Source organism: Falco rusticolus, chromosome 7 (assembly GCF_015220075.1).
Source record: "Falco rusticolus isolate bFalRus1 chromosome 7, bFalRus1.pri, whole genome shotgun sequence".
Lineage (NCBI taxonomy): Eukaryota > Metazoa > Chordata > Aves > Falconiformes > Falconidae > Falco > Falco rusticolus.
The window spans coordinates 43762199-43777368 of NC_051193.1; the positions used below are offsets into that span (position 1 = coordinate 43762199).

Sequence of the window (15170 nt, forward strand, 5' to 3'; positions counted from 1 at the left end):
GATAGGATAGAATTTAGTCAAACTTGTACCATTTGCTTTAAATTTTCTGAACAGTGGAGGGCATATTATAATTCTGCTTTTAATTTCCTCTGCATCCAACTTGAGCCGATTTGGATCCATTTAGGAGAGATACTAAACCATTGTAGGTGCAAATAATGTTAGTGATGAGGAGCCCTAACATGATGGTATGGGTTGTCAGCAGGGGCTTGGAGCTGAGAGGTGGGGCATCTGGGGGCTGGTCCTGGTCTGCCAGGGTTTGCTGGGTCTTTTGGAGGTGTGTTATTATCTCGGTATGTTTTCCTTTCTGTGAATGGAATTGGTATCTCTGTAGCTCTGTGGGTGGGAGGATTGATCTAAGTGATGTCTCTACAATGCCTTTGAATGCAAAAAATACTGTATTCTCTTCCCTCTTTGTTACATCTCTAGACCCAGACTGCAAGGTGAAACAGCCCAGTGTTAGGTGCTGTAGTTTCATGTGTGTGTTGGTCTCTTCCTCCCACATCCCTAAAATACAGCTATGAGTGCTTCAGACTGAGTAATTGCAGGAATGTGAATGAGTGAAAACTCACAAATTTTAATACTAAATTTTCTATGCCTTAGCAGTTTTTTTTTCTAAAAACGTTATTTATGCATTAAACTTCTGTGTTGGTGATAGAAGCACCCACAAACTACCATTTGTCTTTGAGCACCTAGCGTGCTGTGCAGTATGATCCTCAGGCACTGATCTTTTGCGAGATAAATGTATGACCATTGAATGTAGGACTTGTCTACTAGATATGCATGAAGAGGTAGAATTGAGATTATAGGAAAATGTAATTGCAGCTTTCCAAATCTGTGAGTACTTACTTCTGTTTTGTTACTAGTATCGTCATGTTTTCTGCTTTTATGTAACTTTCTGACACACACATAAAACACTTTGGTGTATGGCCCAGTGACTGCAAATCTCTGCACCCTCCTCTGCAGCAGTGCTGCAGAGGCTGTATGCACATGATACTTCCCAGGGAAAACTATCCTCAGCATCTGGGAGAGGTTAAATGTTCCAAGGGAGAGGTTAAACATTCGTTTTGTCCTCTGCTGCTGTAATTCCAGAAGCCAGATTAGTTCTGAATCATCTGAACTACATTCATTCAAGATTAATGAGAGAGACCAAGTATGGAAAATTTCAGCTGCCTTGGCTTCGAGCGAGTGGTGGAGGAGGAGTTAATACTGGCAGCATCCTGCAGGTCATGCTTAGTTTTGAGTTTCCTTAATGCTTAAATTGGTAAAAGGAGGAATCGCACCATACCGGATAAACAAGAATTTCAGCGAGCAACATGAAGCATTTGTGGGAGACTTAAAAACCTCTCCTTCCTTTTTACCAACTATTTCTGTTTTGTTGGAGATCAGATATGCCCTTTTGTGTTTGCACATTTGTAACTTTGTGCATGTTTAAGGTACTTTGGTGTCTTTAAAATTAACAAGTGGCATATTCTCACTAATAGGTGACAAGCTGTTCTAGCAGAGATGTGTGTATCACTAATCTCAAGTCCAATTGACTGACAGGCTATGGTTAAGTTGTGGTTAGAAATGTGAGTGGGAGCCTCGTGTAGAAGGTATTTGTTAAATCCAGGCAGGTCTACCAGCAAAGCTGTTTGAAGTTCTGCAAAAATAATAAATCAAGAATTCAGGACTAGAATAACAGAAGTCAGTGAGGTGACCTTGGGCTTTTTAAAAATTTAATGTTTCAATTTTAGAGAAATACTTCATTTAGTAGAGCTTTACAGTGTTGTGCCTGAGTGGCAGCTCTATGGTTTCACTGCAGGTCAGTTGCTCAGGTGGTAGGCATGGAAGTTATCTAGAGCTTTGTCTGTGCTGTAGCATTAACTATTAGAGCAATCTTTTTATATCAAGTGGAAAATGAAGGTGAGCCTAGATATAGGCAATTGGTAGGACTAATTTGTTTTCTGTAATCTGAGATTAAAGACTTTTTTTCCTTCCAGTGCAATTCTGATCAAGAAAAAAACAAAACAGAAGTGAAGCTCTTCTTCTCTGTCACTTGTTTTGCAGCAAATGAAGGCTTTTATCAGAAAACTGAAGTGCTCCATTTCTGATTTTGTGGAATAGAAGTGAATCAAACTTTCCTCCAGTGGCCAGGTCAGCGCTCAGTGCTGCTGCAGTGCAAAAGAGGCCATAGTCCCCTGTGGTCTCAGGGGCCAGTGGCTGTCCGTAAACAGGATCTTCTATTCATCTGGGCTTCAGGGGACTAACCTGTGGTGCCTGCATGAGCTGGCACAGACATGCTCGGTAGCACATGAGCAAGTTTAGGTAACTGTGAAGTTTCCCCAGCCTGACGATCACCAGTTTTTCATCCAGTGATAGATAATCTAGGAACCACTTAATTGCAGTTGTGAAATAGAGGAACACAGCACTACAGCATGTGAAGTAATCTGCAGTGTTTTTCCTTCCTTAAAAATTAGGAAAGCTACAAATAACAACCCATACTCTAGAAGTGGGCTGTGTTGTTCCTCCTTTAACTACATGCACTTCAAAACAGTATTCTCTCACCTATTGTGTTGTTACTTAACAATTCTTTATTCCTCCCAGAGATATGAAGACTGTGTCGGTAAGAACTTACTCCTGTTTTTAACACAAAAGAAGAAAAAGAAAACTGAGACAGAAAAAATGAAATGACTTGCCTGAAGTCACTGTGTGATTCAGTGGTAGAGGCAGTATTAGAACTGGAGGCTGATAGCTGGCATATCCCAATTCCCAGTGGAGACAAATCTATTTTAATTAAAAGTAATGTGGGACAGTTGTCTCACCAGGAATTTTAAAATATATGTGAACTTTTTCCTGTTACAGTATTTAGCCTGGAATTATAGTGTGTTCACAATAAATGTGTTAAAATATTTAAACATGGGTTGCTGAGAAATTGCAGTTTGTACTATGATTGGCATACCTTAAATAGCCATCTCTCTTAAAACACAACTCTCTAGAAATCATGTTTTGATTTATTTAACGAAGAAATCCTCTGTTGTTGTCCATAAATATATGTTCAGGTCTTGGCTAAGACTAAAATTCTGGCTGAAGGCTGCAGAGTCTTACCAAGGGGACAAGAAGGCTTCATATATCACGTCAGCAGCAGTCACTGATGGGCTCCATGTTTTTCTTGAAATCAGGAATTACCCTTTTTATCCCTCATTCCGGAAATTTAACAAACTTTTTTTATCATAATTTTTTTCTCTTTCCCTCCCGCTATCTGTTTTCATGCTTAATTACTTTTTTAAGTGGAGGTATTGGCAGGAGAATGGCTTTGGCTATTTGAAGAATGTAAAGATTTGGCCAACTTTCCACTTCATCCTTCAAAAAGTAGCATTAAATTTTATTTTCAGGCATTTAGTTCATGAATAGCTTTCCCGAGCAACTTTTCTTTTGTCTTTAATAAAAATTTAGATGTAATCCCTCTGGCAGTCATGTCATATAGAAAACTCATTTAGAGTGCGCAAGAGATCAAAATTTTATTGTTCACTCGAAAATGTTAGGCACCCTAGAGAAACCAGGAAAGACTCCATCTAGGAGCTTAAAGTCTTGATTCCACATGTCACAGTAAGTGAGAGATACTGAGAGACAATAAAAAAGGGAATTGTAGAGGAAAGAGAAGCATTACCAGAATATTAGATCAGGCTTCATAAATTAAAAATTAGTATTGTGAATTCATAGATCTCTTTAAGAATAATGTTTTGTCAGTTACAGAAAATTCGAGAAGATGGAGTAAAGGGTTCATATATTTTAAATCTCTAAAGTAATCAATTTTCATTAAAATCAGGAAATACCTTAACACGTACCTTCCAGATTTATTTTATTTTTTTAATGTATTGTCATTAGCCCAGGTTAGTAGAGGTTTTTTCCCTTTGATTGGAGAGGAAGCTTGCTTGCCTGTTGCTAGGTGATTGCTAATTGTGATATTAACTGCCAGCAAGCTGCTGGCAGGGATTGTAAATTCTTTTTTCCTTGTTAAAAGAACATGTGTATTAGAGGTGCAGCAGTACCTAAATGCTGCTGTATTGCTCAAAATTTATAATGGGAGTGATATATTCTTTAATGTATCTATGGTTATGCACCCAGGTGTAGAGCATTAACCCCTCTTTGCCGTGCAGTAGTCTTGTTAGCCCCATCCAGTAATGGCATTAAAGTTGAGTGTAGAAAACGGAGCTGATAGGGCAGTAGAAGGATCTGAGCCCTCCGGTACAAGCAGTGAAGAGCTGACAAGTATTAGAGGAGTCCTCAACGAGAATGAGATGCTGTCTGTCCTGTGTTCACTCTGCAAGGTCATGGCAGTGTGGTTTGGACTGAGTGACCTCTCATGCCATCTGACAGCCACGGTGCAGACCGTGTTTGTGCAGCATGGGAGCCAAGAAGGCTGTTTGTTGCCGTAGTCATGAATATTTCTCATGCCTTACACAGGGTGACCGCTGTGACAAAGTACCATTCATCTTGCAGCATCAAGGGGTGCTGTATTACCACAAAAGTATACTTCTTAAGCTTTCTTCTCAGTTACAACCCCATCCAAAATTTACTTCTTAAGGAATGGTAAAAACTGCTGTCTTCCAGCGTAGTTGGACATCAATTTTTATACCTTATGGTAGCAGTCTGAGTCCAGCTTGCATTGGGAGCTGAAAATACCTGTCCAGAGCATTGTTCCCTGCTGCCACTAGATGCAGGGTTTCATTGGCTGCAGTCAGGTAATGGCACCTACAGCTATTATCTCAACAAATTGAACATAAGAATAATTGTGGTTTAGTGCTTTTCAGAAACTTTCAGAGGTGGGTTTTCTATACCAGCAAGGTGCTCTGTTGGTTACTTTTTGACAAAATAGTTTGTTGTTTCTAGGTTTGGTATCCTTCTTGACATTTCCTTCACTATTTGTTAGAGGTGTAGGTGAGACTTGCAGTGAAGTCTTTTACTCTGTGGATGGTTGGTAATGGAGTACTTACAGTGCGGGTACAGTGATGCCTTCGTTCCCTTCATCTGGCAAGCTGCAGCTTTCACTCCCAGAAGTTTTGCAGCTATATTGCTGTCCTGGTAACTGCTGTCAACCCTGCGGAAGAGGGTGATGATTGCAGTGAATTGGGTGTTCTCCCATCCACTTGTTCTGCATTACTGGGAACTTACTGCCCCTGTCAGGAGAGGAGGAGTTGTATTTCTTCCTGCCACACCTTTTCACAAAATCCATAGGCTGAGCTGGATGTAGCGGCCCTTGAATCAATCATCTGTGCCCATCATTTTTGCCACTGGTAAGGGCTGGAGAGGGGATCCACTGTGTCACTGCAGCCTGTTTGTGGTCTGGCAGCTGTTTGCTGCCTACAGGTTCTGTATTGAGTATATTGTGTGGCTCAGCTGATACTGTTCACCCTTCTACCCGCTACTGAGCTGTCCCGCCCTGTTCTCCGAGCCTTTCCTCAGAGCTAGAGTGTGCTTTAGCACTAGCTATGCCCCAGCAGCTGAGCCCGCCACCTCTTAGCCATGGTGGGCCAAGGTGTCTGCGTAGCATATTCCTTGCCTCCCCGCTGAGCCTTCTTTCTTCAGCCTAATAGCTCTCAGCCTGAGAGGCGTGCGTTTGGAGGGGTTGTTGGCTTGTTTGTTTGTTTTCCCCCCTTTCCTCTGTCCTCCTGATTTACCATCACCCTCCAGATGGATTTGGTAACTCAAGTCATTGGCCTGTATTTACTGCCTTTCTTCTGTGTTTTCATCATCCCTTAATTGTGGCGTGTAGTCCCACACAATTGAATTTGTTTTGAATTTTTAGTTGTTTGGGTTTTTTAAATCTATTAATCAGGCCTCTCTGACAAAGAGGCCTGTGAGAGTTTTTGGCATAGTTGTGAAATACTGCAACTGAGAGAGAGAATTCATACCCTGGCTTTTTTTAGTGCTTGGCTTTAAGAACCGCAGTCATCTTGCTCTAATGTGAATTCCAGAAGACAAAGGATTTATATTTCCTTTTTTAAGTCTCTTGAAGCCTGTGCACCTTTTAAAGATTTTTATAAATGCATGGCATACATTTTGGTAGAAATAATTAATCAGGGGGAGCTCGCACACGTTATTGCTTCTGTACGCCCTGAGAGCTCCTGGTCGGGCTGGCCGGCTGCCACGAACCCTTGCTGGCTGGCCAGCCAGCCTTCATGTCGGCCTGATGGTGTCCAAATCAACACATTCCCATGGAATGGTTCAGATTTCAGCAAAGCAACATTTTCCTATGGAAAAGCCTTCCCTCAGAAAAATCCCATGCTTGGGGCCCTGCGACACAACAAAGTTTCCTACTGGTTGTGTCATCAGAGGAAAAACAGTTCATTCCTTGCCTTGAGCGGAAATCAAGTCCCACCTGTCATTAAAAATTGATAGCGAATCCCCAGGAAAGGCTGGGTTTGATCAGGGGTAGCTCCTAGTTCCAGGTATCTCATTTCAACACAAGCAGATGCTCACAGGTTACAACACTGCTAGTTGTTAGTTATCTCAGCTACTCGTTTTCAGCAAGCATGCGAGTACTTCATTTGTTCCCTGCGGTGATGCACAGATGCTGTAGTGACAATGGCTGTGCTACAGAGAGGTGGATGATGCACTGGATGGATGTGGACTCACGCTCCTGGATCCTGTTTTATGCATTTGCTACAAATCCTGTTGCAGCCTGGATATCCTTTTGGCTGCAGGTATGTTTGAAACGGTAGTGTTTCCTGCAAATCAAACCAACAGTCCTTGACAGGTAACTGTTGGCGTTTCACTTGTCATCTTATCCATAAACTATACTAATTCATGTTCTTTAAAGATACTTGTTTAAAATCTTTATAATCGATTCAAGTCTGCCTCTCCCCCACCCACCCTCCAAGTGCCCTGTGCTCATCTCATCTGGAAGTTAAGTCAGTCTAGACCTGTGCATACTACAAATGTATTGGGCCACAGGTTTCTTCGCACTGATGTAACAGTTCAAACTGGTTACTGCTTTTCTTCTAGTAGCTGTGTGGGGATTTATTAGAAATCAAATATTACTTTAGTGAGTGTGTTTAGTTCATAAGTTTTGGGGAAAGCTCCATCAATAATGCTAATTGCGTAAATAGTAATCTTACAGCATGTATTGATTACAAAAGAAAATTCTAAAACCAGGTTTTGAGTTTCTATTTTTTCTAAATACAAAATATGCTGTACTTCTATAGGAGAACCAGCCACTTTTCTCTGGTAGCTTACGGACTACACTGAAGAAACAATTAGTTGGAAAAAACACCTGGGATGGACTAATTGTTTTTTTGTTGTAGATTGTCTTTAGAAGAATTAACTTCTCCAAATGGTTTCTTAATCTGGAACAGGGAGGAAGCAGCTTTTGAACACTTTAAAGGGAGAGTTTAACTCTGTCATTTCTCAACTTGAAGTATGTTTTAATAATTAATACCCTCTGAGACTTCACGTGCCAAAGTTTGTGAACAGAAAGAGAATTTATCCAACACAGATCAGGCACAGCTTAACTTCAGCAAAGCCCTGAAAACACAGAAGTTTGTTGTTTGAAAGGCTTGACCGGTCACTGTGGTACATAATTTACATGCTTGAATTCTTTAGCTTCCTTCCCTGGGAAGGCACAGTTAATTTTCTCAGTTCATGTGGGTTTGTGCTGAATCAGATGGAGTTTTTTTATGAGGGCCTTGGGCTTTTTTTCAAGCTGGAAAATAAGATAAATCAGTATGGCTTTGTTTCTCTATTGGAGACATTTTGTCTATTCAAATATATACACTTTTCCCTCTCCTTTCTTTAACCCTCTTCTACCCATGTACAGGCATACGGTAGCCTGGGAGTAAAGTTTTTCTATGGCTTCATTGCAAAATTTCACCTTCTTTTTCTTGGGCTTTTGAATGGCATATAGTTACCATACTGTGATTTCTGATTTCTGTGGCAAATTTGTACAGTATGAAGACTACGGTATGGCTTTCTACTTGTGGTGTGATGGGTCCCGTCCCAGAGATTATCGTGGACTCTGATACAGTATAAAACTGTGAGCCTGTCCTACAGGAGCATGAATGCCCTCAACAGCTCTTGACCTTCATGTGAGTTGAGGAGCTACACTTGAAGAGCTGGCGCTTACTATAAGGAATGCAAACAATTGGTTACATCAAACCCATGAAGTGAGCATCTGTATTCAGATGAGTGCATGCCCCAGAGCACTCCAACACTTACGAATGTAGACCTACTTAACTTCTTTTTGGTTGCTTTGCTCTAGGTCTCCATGCTCCTTCCCCACCCCCCCGCCTTTTCTCTCTCTCTCTCTTTTTTTTTTTTTTTTTTTTTTGGTTGTTGTTGTTCAGGAGTATTGAAGGCTTTTATTATTCATGTAATTGCTTTGGATCCTTTTACAGTCTGTATTTTAACACAGTGAAGTTTTTATATGTTAGCACAAGAGTCTGCAGAATAATTGTGAAAGCAGTGTTCTTTATATATGGCGTTTTATCAGAACTTTGCCTATGTTGTCAGTGTAATAGACAAACATCTGTTTTCCATTTCATTGCATTTTGTGTAGCAGTACTCAACTCAAGAGGAGACAAAAGTAACTTTGAACAGAAGTGGCATGTTGGGCTTAGTTCACAATTTGCCTCTGAAGTGGAAGGTGGGTTACCTTAAATAGGCAGTGCCTTACAACAGTCTTACTGAAAGATATTTAGTCTCTTATTTTTAATTTGTGCTCAAATTTGGGCATAGCGATTATTTATATATCAATAGCATAGTGATTTCTGCTAGGTACTGTGCTTCTAGAATACTTGCTGTGCCTGAGCCCTGGGATGACATCAGTGAACTCCTGCAGGTGGTGCCTGCCCCACTGAGGATGCCCCCCCCCAGCCGGGGCACACCTGGCCAACAGTCACCTGCACTGTTAAGAAAAGAGCCAGGTTACCTTTTATTTCTGAGAAGTTTGGTCCTTCTGTTAACAGGCGTGGCTGCTGTAGGAAGGAGAGCTGTTCTGGAGGGGTGTCGGCGCAGTGGTGCTCCACTGAGGAGGGGCACGGGCAGCCATGAGGCGCTCCCTCACAGCCTCCCCTCTGCTCTGGCTGTTGGAGCGGGTGCTCTGCCATCCTGTTGCCTGCAGCACCGTGGGGCTGTGCTGAGGCAACAAAGGAAACAAGGTTTGGAGGATCACAGCGATGTTCCCTCTTGTTCCTCTTCCCTTTTCCCGCGTTTGAATCCGTTCTCCACCTTCAGCTGTGCCGGTCAGAGGAGACGCCTCTTGGAGGCCATTACTGTCGGGCAGCCACCATGGGAGCAGGAGGCAAAGACAGAGCGGGGCCTGGCAGTGGCCCGAGGTCAGGAGAGGGCTCCAGTTCAGGTGGGCACTCGCACATGCCAGGCACCCAAGGGTCTGCCATGGCCACCAACCCCGCTGGGGGACTCGCAGGAGCTGCTACAGTCACCGAGCACACGTGCATGGCAAAGGCCAAGCTTCGCTAATGCCGGTGCTTGCGGGCAGCTCGCTGAGCTGTGTGTTTTCAGACACAGTGAGGCGACCGGCGTGCGAGGGGGTTCGGTGGGCAGGGTGGCTGAGGCACAGGCACCGCTCCGTGCCTGGCTAAGGCTTTTCCAGGTGGATGCATTAGCTGGGGTGGCACATTGTCATGGCTGAATAAAAGCCATAAAGAATTTGAGGTTTTAGCAGATGGCTTTGGGAAAAGGTGTATATTTTGCTGTACTGAGAGTTCAGTAAATGTGTTTGATTTGGGTGGGTTTTTTATTATTCATTCCAGGTTGCTTTTTTTTTTTCCTCTCTTCCTCTAAGAAAGCGTGGTGTGTGCTTTCCTGAGGAGGTTTTTTCTTGTTTAGAGAATATGAATCTTGACTCAAATTAACCAATTTCTAATGTGAAATTTTAGACCCTTGCTTGAAGGCAAAAATGCCGTGATGTTACATCAGCGTTGAAAGCAAAACAGAATTCATGCAAGTAGTAACTTATAATTGTTTAATATAAATGGGATTTTTCTTACGCTTATTTCTTATTACCTTTAGCACATCAGGTCCACCCATTTGGCCAGGAAGCACCTTTTTCAAGAGAAATGGAGCCCTTCTACAAGGTAGGTGATGGATACCACACCTTGGAATAACTGTTCTACTTAACAACTACCTCTTGCAAATTGCACAGCTTTTGTAATATTAACTGGGCAGGAAGTAACCGAATGTTTTTTGTTTCCTTTAATCTGTCTCCTTTATTGTGCATTTGGTGCCTTGAAAATGATGATTTACTACATACAGTGAGTGTAGTCTACGAAAGTTGCTGGGTTTTTTCTTTCTTCAGATATTAATTTGATTACTATAAAATATGGCAAAGGGCGTCTCCTCCCCCACCCCCCTTTGTGTGGTTAAAGAATGCCCGTAAAGAAATGTTCCAGAAACAGTGCTTTTAGCTCTATGGATGAAACAAAGTTGTTCCTTGAGAGAGATCCTTTCTTTTACTCCCTAATTGTGCTGATAGCAAAATGTACCCAAAGGTAGGTACAGTGCTGTAGTGGGGAAAACAGCGGCAGAGCATTTGTCTCAATAAACCTACCATGTTTAGTAATGCTTATATTCATAGAGGAATGCTAAATATCTTATTTCCATTGGGTGGACAATATAAACAGAAGCTATATGACTGCAGTTTTGGTAGGTGAAGATTTTCAGTCTATCTTACCAGACTTTAAAATCATTACTCCCTGCTAAGAGTGTTTATATTTCTACCATTGAGTATGCAGAACTATCATCACTCGTAATGGAAGCGTCTTGGGAACACAGAAGGGTCTTTCCCCAGACTGCATGCATTTGTTTATGGTACAAAAGTAACTTACACCATTTTGGATGGTTTTGTGGTCTTTGCAGGTATATGTCCATGAAGTGTCTCTGTTTTGTGTTCATTCTTATGGTGCCAAGAGTTTTCTGGCCTTCTTTCTGGCAGAAGGTGCTGTATAATGTTCTCCAGAATATTTATCTAAATTACCTAGGATGGAGCCTTACTCACAACTAAGCTTACAAGCTAATAATTGGCAGTCAGTTTTGCTTACCTTCCACACACCAAATTAATCCAACATCTGTAGTTTACCTCAGAATATTTTTCAACTGATTCCTTGCACATATCTAAGAATTTGGATCTTTCTGTTATATCTGTGCTGAAATTTGTTCAAATTTTAAATACATTAAAGCATTCAGATTATACCATCTCCTAGTGTTAAGAAATAAATTGTGGAATTTGGCAGCTTTTGGCTTTCGTCTTAATAGATCTGGTATGTTTGCAGTCCTTCATAATGGAAAGAACTAGATTTTTTTTTTTGTTTGGTTGGGTTTTTTGGTTTTGAAAAAAAAAAGAAACTATTGTGAATGGATGTGCTTGGTTTGTTTTCAGTTCAACAGTCCCGGTTTTAAATGTCTGCCTGCACATACAGTCTTTGTAATTTGAGTTCATAGAATGTGAGCTACTCTGTCACGTCTGTATGGCACAATTTTTTTGCCTCTTCTTAGGATACAAGATATCCAGGAATTAATACGAACTATTGCTTAAAGCCTTCTCCAATAAAGAAGAGTATGGTGTTCGCCACCCTTTTATCCTTTGCCCTCTGGTCTCCCTTCAAAATTGGAAGGAGAAAACTTAGAAGTTCAAAACATTTCAGCATATTAAAGAAATAAGAGACAAAGAGAGAGGTGACTGTCTTTTCAAGCAACTTACAAAGCCTAACAGACCTTTAACTGAGTTGCCATTCTGTGTTGTCATTTAAAGTGGAAAACACAGCAAATTTGAACTTTAATATGCATGATACTGAGGTTGGAAGGATGAGAAGTGTGAAGAAAAACCTCATTGAAGTAATCTTTTAACATTTCCTGGTTTTAATTTTAAGCAAGAAAATAACTCAGCCAGGCCTTTATGTCTTCTTTCTGCCATCTTTGCCTTCCTTAATTTTTCCCTACAATGAGTTGTTTCACATACAGGCTTCAGCAGTTTGCGTGGAAATAGTGCATCCACCTCTTTGCTGCTTCTGACTGTGTTTTTTGAGAAGACCTGTGTAGAGGAATGGTAGCAGGTGCAGGGAGGTGTGAGATGAGGGGTGGGAGAGGCTTGTCAAGTCCTACCTTACATGACCATCTAAAGTTGTTTTTTTTTTCCAGTGCTTATATCCAGCTTAATGCAAACAGGAGAATGAAAAATTGACTCAATTATTGGTTTCAAGTTATAGTAGTGCCTTTTGATTGGCAAAAGTTTAGGTAACAAAGAGATTTAAAACTGTTATTACTTGATAAATGTTGTACTTCATTTGAAAAGAATGTTCAGTGTGTGTTATAGACAATAATACAGAATAATTCTGGAATTTTAGTAAATGTGTTATTCATGTGCACTTGTCATGCCTCATTTCTTCGGAGTTATTAAGGAAAATGCGCTTTTTGTGGTCTGGAGAATGAAGAGAAAAAAATTCTGCAATGTAAGTAGTACTTCTTTTAGCCAAGAAAGACTTGTAGACTCTCCTGATTTCCATTTGTTTTGTACCTGAACTGCTTGGCAAAGTAATCTTAACCGTTATAAAGCATTTAACATATCTCTCCAGAGAAAGCGACTGAGAAACCAGTTGTCTGTGTACCTCAGAATAGCAAAGGAAGAGAAAAGGAAGCTAAAACTCATTTTAGCTAGTTCTGTGTCCTTAATGTCTTTTACATGAGCAGGATTAATTCTTTGTTCCTTTCTGGCTGTACTTTGTTGAAGAATTTTGAACAAAAAATAAATATATATGTTGTTTTCTTTTTGCATATCATTTTATTAGGTACAAGATGGCTACCTCAGTTTCTTTTTTGAGGATCATGGTGCTACTGTTCCTAACATTAACTCTCTGATAAAAAAAAAATACATATTTTTTGTGTTAGGTAAGTCACCTGCTCAGGTGCTTTTTGAAATTTTGAGCTCAGTCTGCTCATTGAGGATTGCTCCTTATACCCTTGTGCTCTTTGGTCTTCTCATGAAGTCGCATGCAGAGCTTAATATAGGTAGGACCTTCAGCCTTACCAGACTGATGCTTTCTCTCAAAACTTACTTGTACGTCTATGGAGATTGCTGCATTCTAGCTTTCAGGATTCCCAGATAAAACAGGTTTTTGCTCTTACTGCTTTACTGCTACTACTGTCAGTTTTTGCAGGTTGTTATTGTACATACTGTGTTTTTGTTTCAAGTTGCAGCTTAATTTTTTTAAACCAGCTCTATGGGGAGCCTTTGTTCCCGTGTTTTTTTCTGTTCTCAGCTGCCCTAACACATCCATTTTTATTTACTAAGATGTATGGCAGGGAAAAGTCTTTACAGTTGCAAAGGTCTAGATGTATTCTGAACTCTGCAGGAATGCATGCTAGGTGAGATAAGTGGGGGACATAATGATGTTAACTTGAAGAAGTTGAAACTAATGCATTGTGTTCAGGTAAGGTCAGTTTCGTTGCCTCTGCTCTGGTCTTTGATATCAAGCTCATGTTGCAGACTTGACGGTGCAGTTCCTCACAGATCAATCGTAATATTAAAACTATTTTGCTCTCAATATATCTAACATTCTCCCTGAATAAACTAAAAATAGATCTCCAAATTAACTTTTAGCAGCAGTCATGTAAATTCCAGTTGCTGAGTGCCACCTGTAAGATGTAACTGGACTGTGGAGGCATTTGGTTTGTTCCTAAAAGATACAACTCTCATTTAAGGAAGAAAGAATACCGAACTTACCGCTCTCTCTTTTGTCTTATTTGCCCTCACACTTTAATGAACTAAATGCAACATATTACTATGTCTTTTCACATGAAATTTGGTCTGTCCTGAGTTGCAAGGAGGTGTACATAGAAGGTGCTTGTGGGTATAATTACAGCTGGCACAGAAACAGTCGCTGTGCCGTGAAAACCATGATCTGCATCTGCTGTCACTACTGCGGTGGGGATTGAAACAAGTGTAAGAGCTGCCAGAGTTGCCCCAGAAGATGCAAGAGCCCCATGACTGGGCAGCGGCTGACATAAAGCAATGCCTCCCCTCTCGTTTACAGCAAGTATACATCTACCAGGCTTAACGCAGTTCTTGGGTAAGCTTCCTGAGTTTCTGGTCAAAGCCTGGCAGAAGCAGGCCCTTGTGGTAGCACAGTGAGTGCTTATCACCCAGGGAAGGAAAGTGAGCCTGGGTCATCCAGCCCCTATTGCTGTTGGAGCTGAAAATAAAGACAGCCCTCATCACTGTGACTAGATAGTCCGCCTTGGATTGCTGCTTCCAGCACTTCCTGACCAACTGGAGGTACAGCCATGATCCTTGCTGTGCTGTCTGCTTTTTTGTGTGAGCAAGGTCCTCAACTTCCTCCTTTGATGATCAGTACAGTTTAAATCTGCTGCCTGTAAAAGTTAAATCAAAGATAGATCATGTGCTGGAGATCCTACAGACCTGGATTCACACCTGTGAACAGGATTGCAGCAGTCGGTGAACTGAATTCAGACGGCTTTGTTTTACTTTGAAGCTGTGGTTCTTTTTTAATTAGGATGGAAAAAAAGATTGGCAAAACGTTCTACCCATTTGCACAACACAGGAGGGGAAGAGTGAAGTAACGTGTGGACTCCAGTCCCTCTTGGCTGAGGGAGCCTGAGAAAAGAGGGACTGTCTTCCACGTACCGCACAAGCTGCTTTGTTCTCTCTCTACTGGGCTGCAGGGAACAGGCATCCTCATACTCCAGAACACAGCAAGTGATAGGATGTTTACATGGGGATGGCTTGGCCTCTTCTTCTCTGAGAAAGCACTGTATGAGACACTTTCATCTCCGACTGATGCTTCCAGCAGCCCATGGAAGACCATCTGCCTTGGTCCAGCTGTCATGGCTGTAGCTGGCACCACTAGTGAGGAGCTCTAGCAGGAAAGAGTTGGAAGACACTGTCTTCACAGGGTCAGTTGTCACCAAAACCAGCATGAGACAGTGACTCCGCAGTTTGTTGCAGAGTGCAAATGGATACTCGGGGCACTGCTGCTGCATTGACCCTTGATGCCCTCAATCTAAGGGGTGGCTGTTACGTTTTAGTATGCAGACATCTGATACCTGACCATAACATGAGACTTTAAGGAAATGGGCAAAGCACATGGATCACTTTACTCTTGGATGAGAATGGCGATTTATTTGAGGGAACAAGAAAACTGCATCCCTAATTCAGAAAG

The 15170-nt window shown here is 41.4% G+C and overlaps 1 protein-coding gene across 11 annotated transcripts in view; it reads left to right on the forward strand.

Moving 5' to 3' along the window:
- FOXN3 (forkhead box N3) overlaps nucleotides 1-15170 on the forward strand; it is a 211903-nt gene that overhangs the window by 125432 nt on the left and 71301 nt on the right. For all 11 annotated transcript variants that reach the window (XM_037394595.1, XM_037394594.1, XM_037394593.1 and 8 more), the window contains one exon: nucleotides 10009-10073. In XM_037394595.1, the coding sequence (XP_037250492.1) occupies nucleotides 10009-10073 (65 nt within the window). The remainder of the gene's footprint in view (nucleotides 1-10008; nucleotides 10074-15170) is intronic.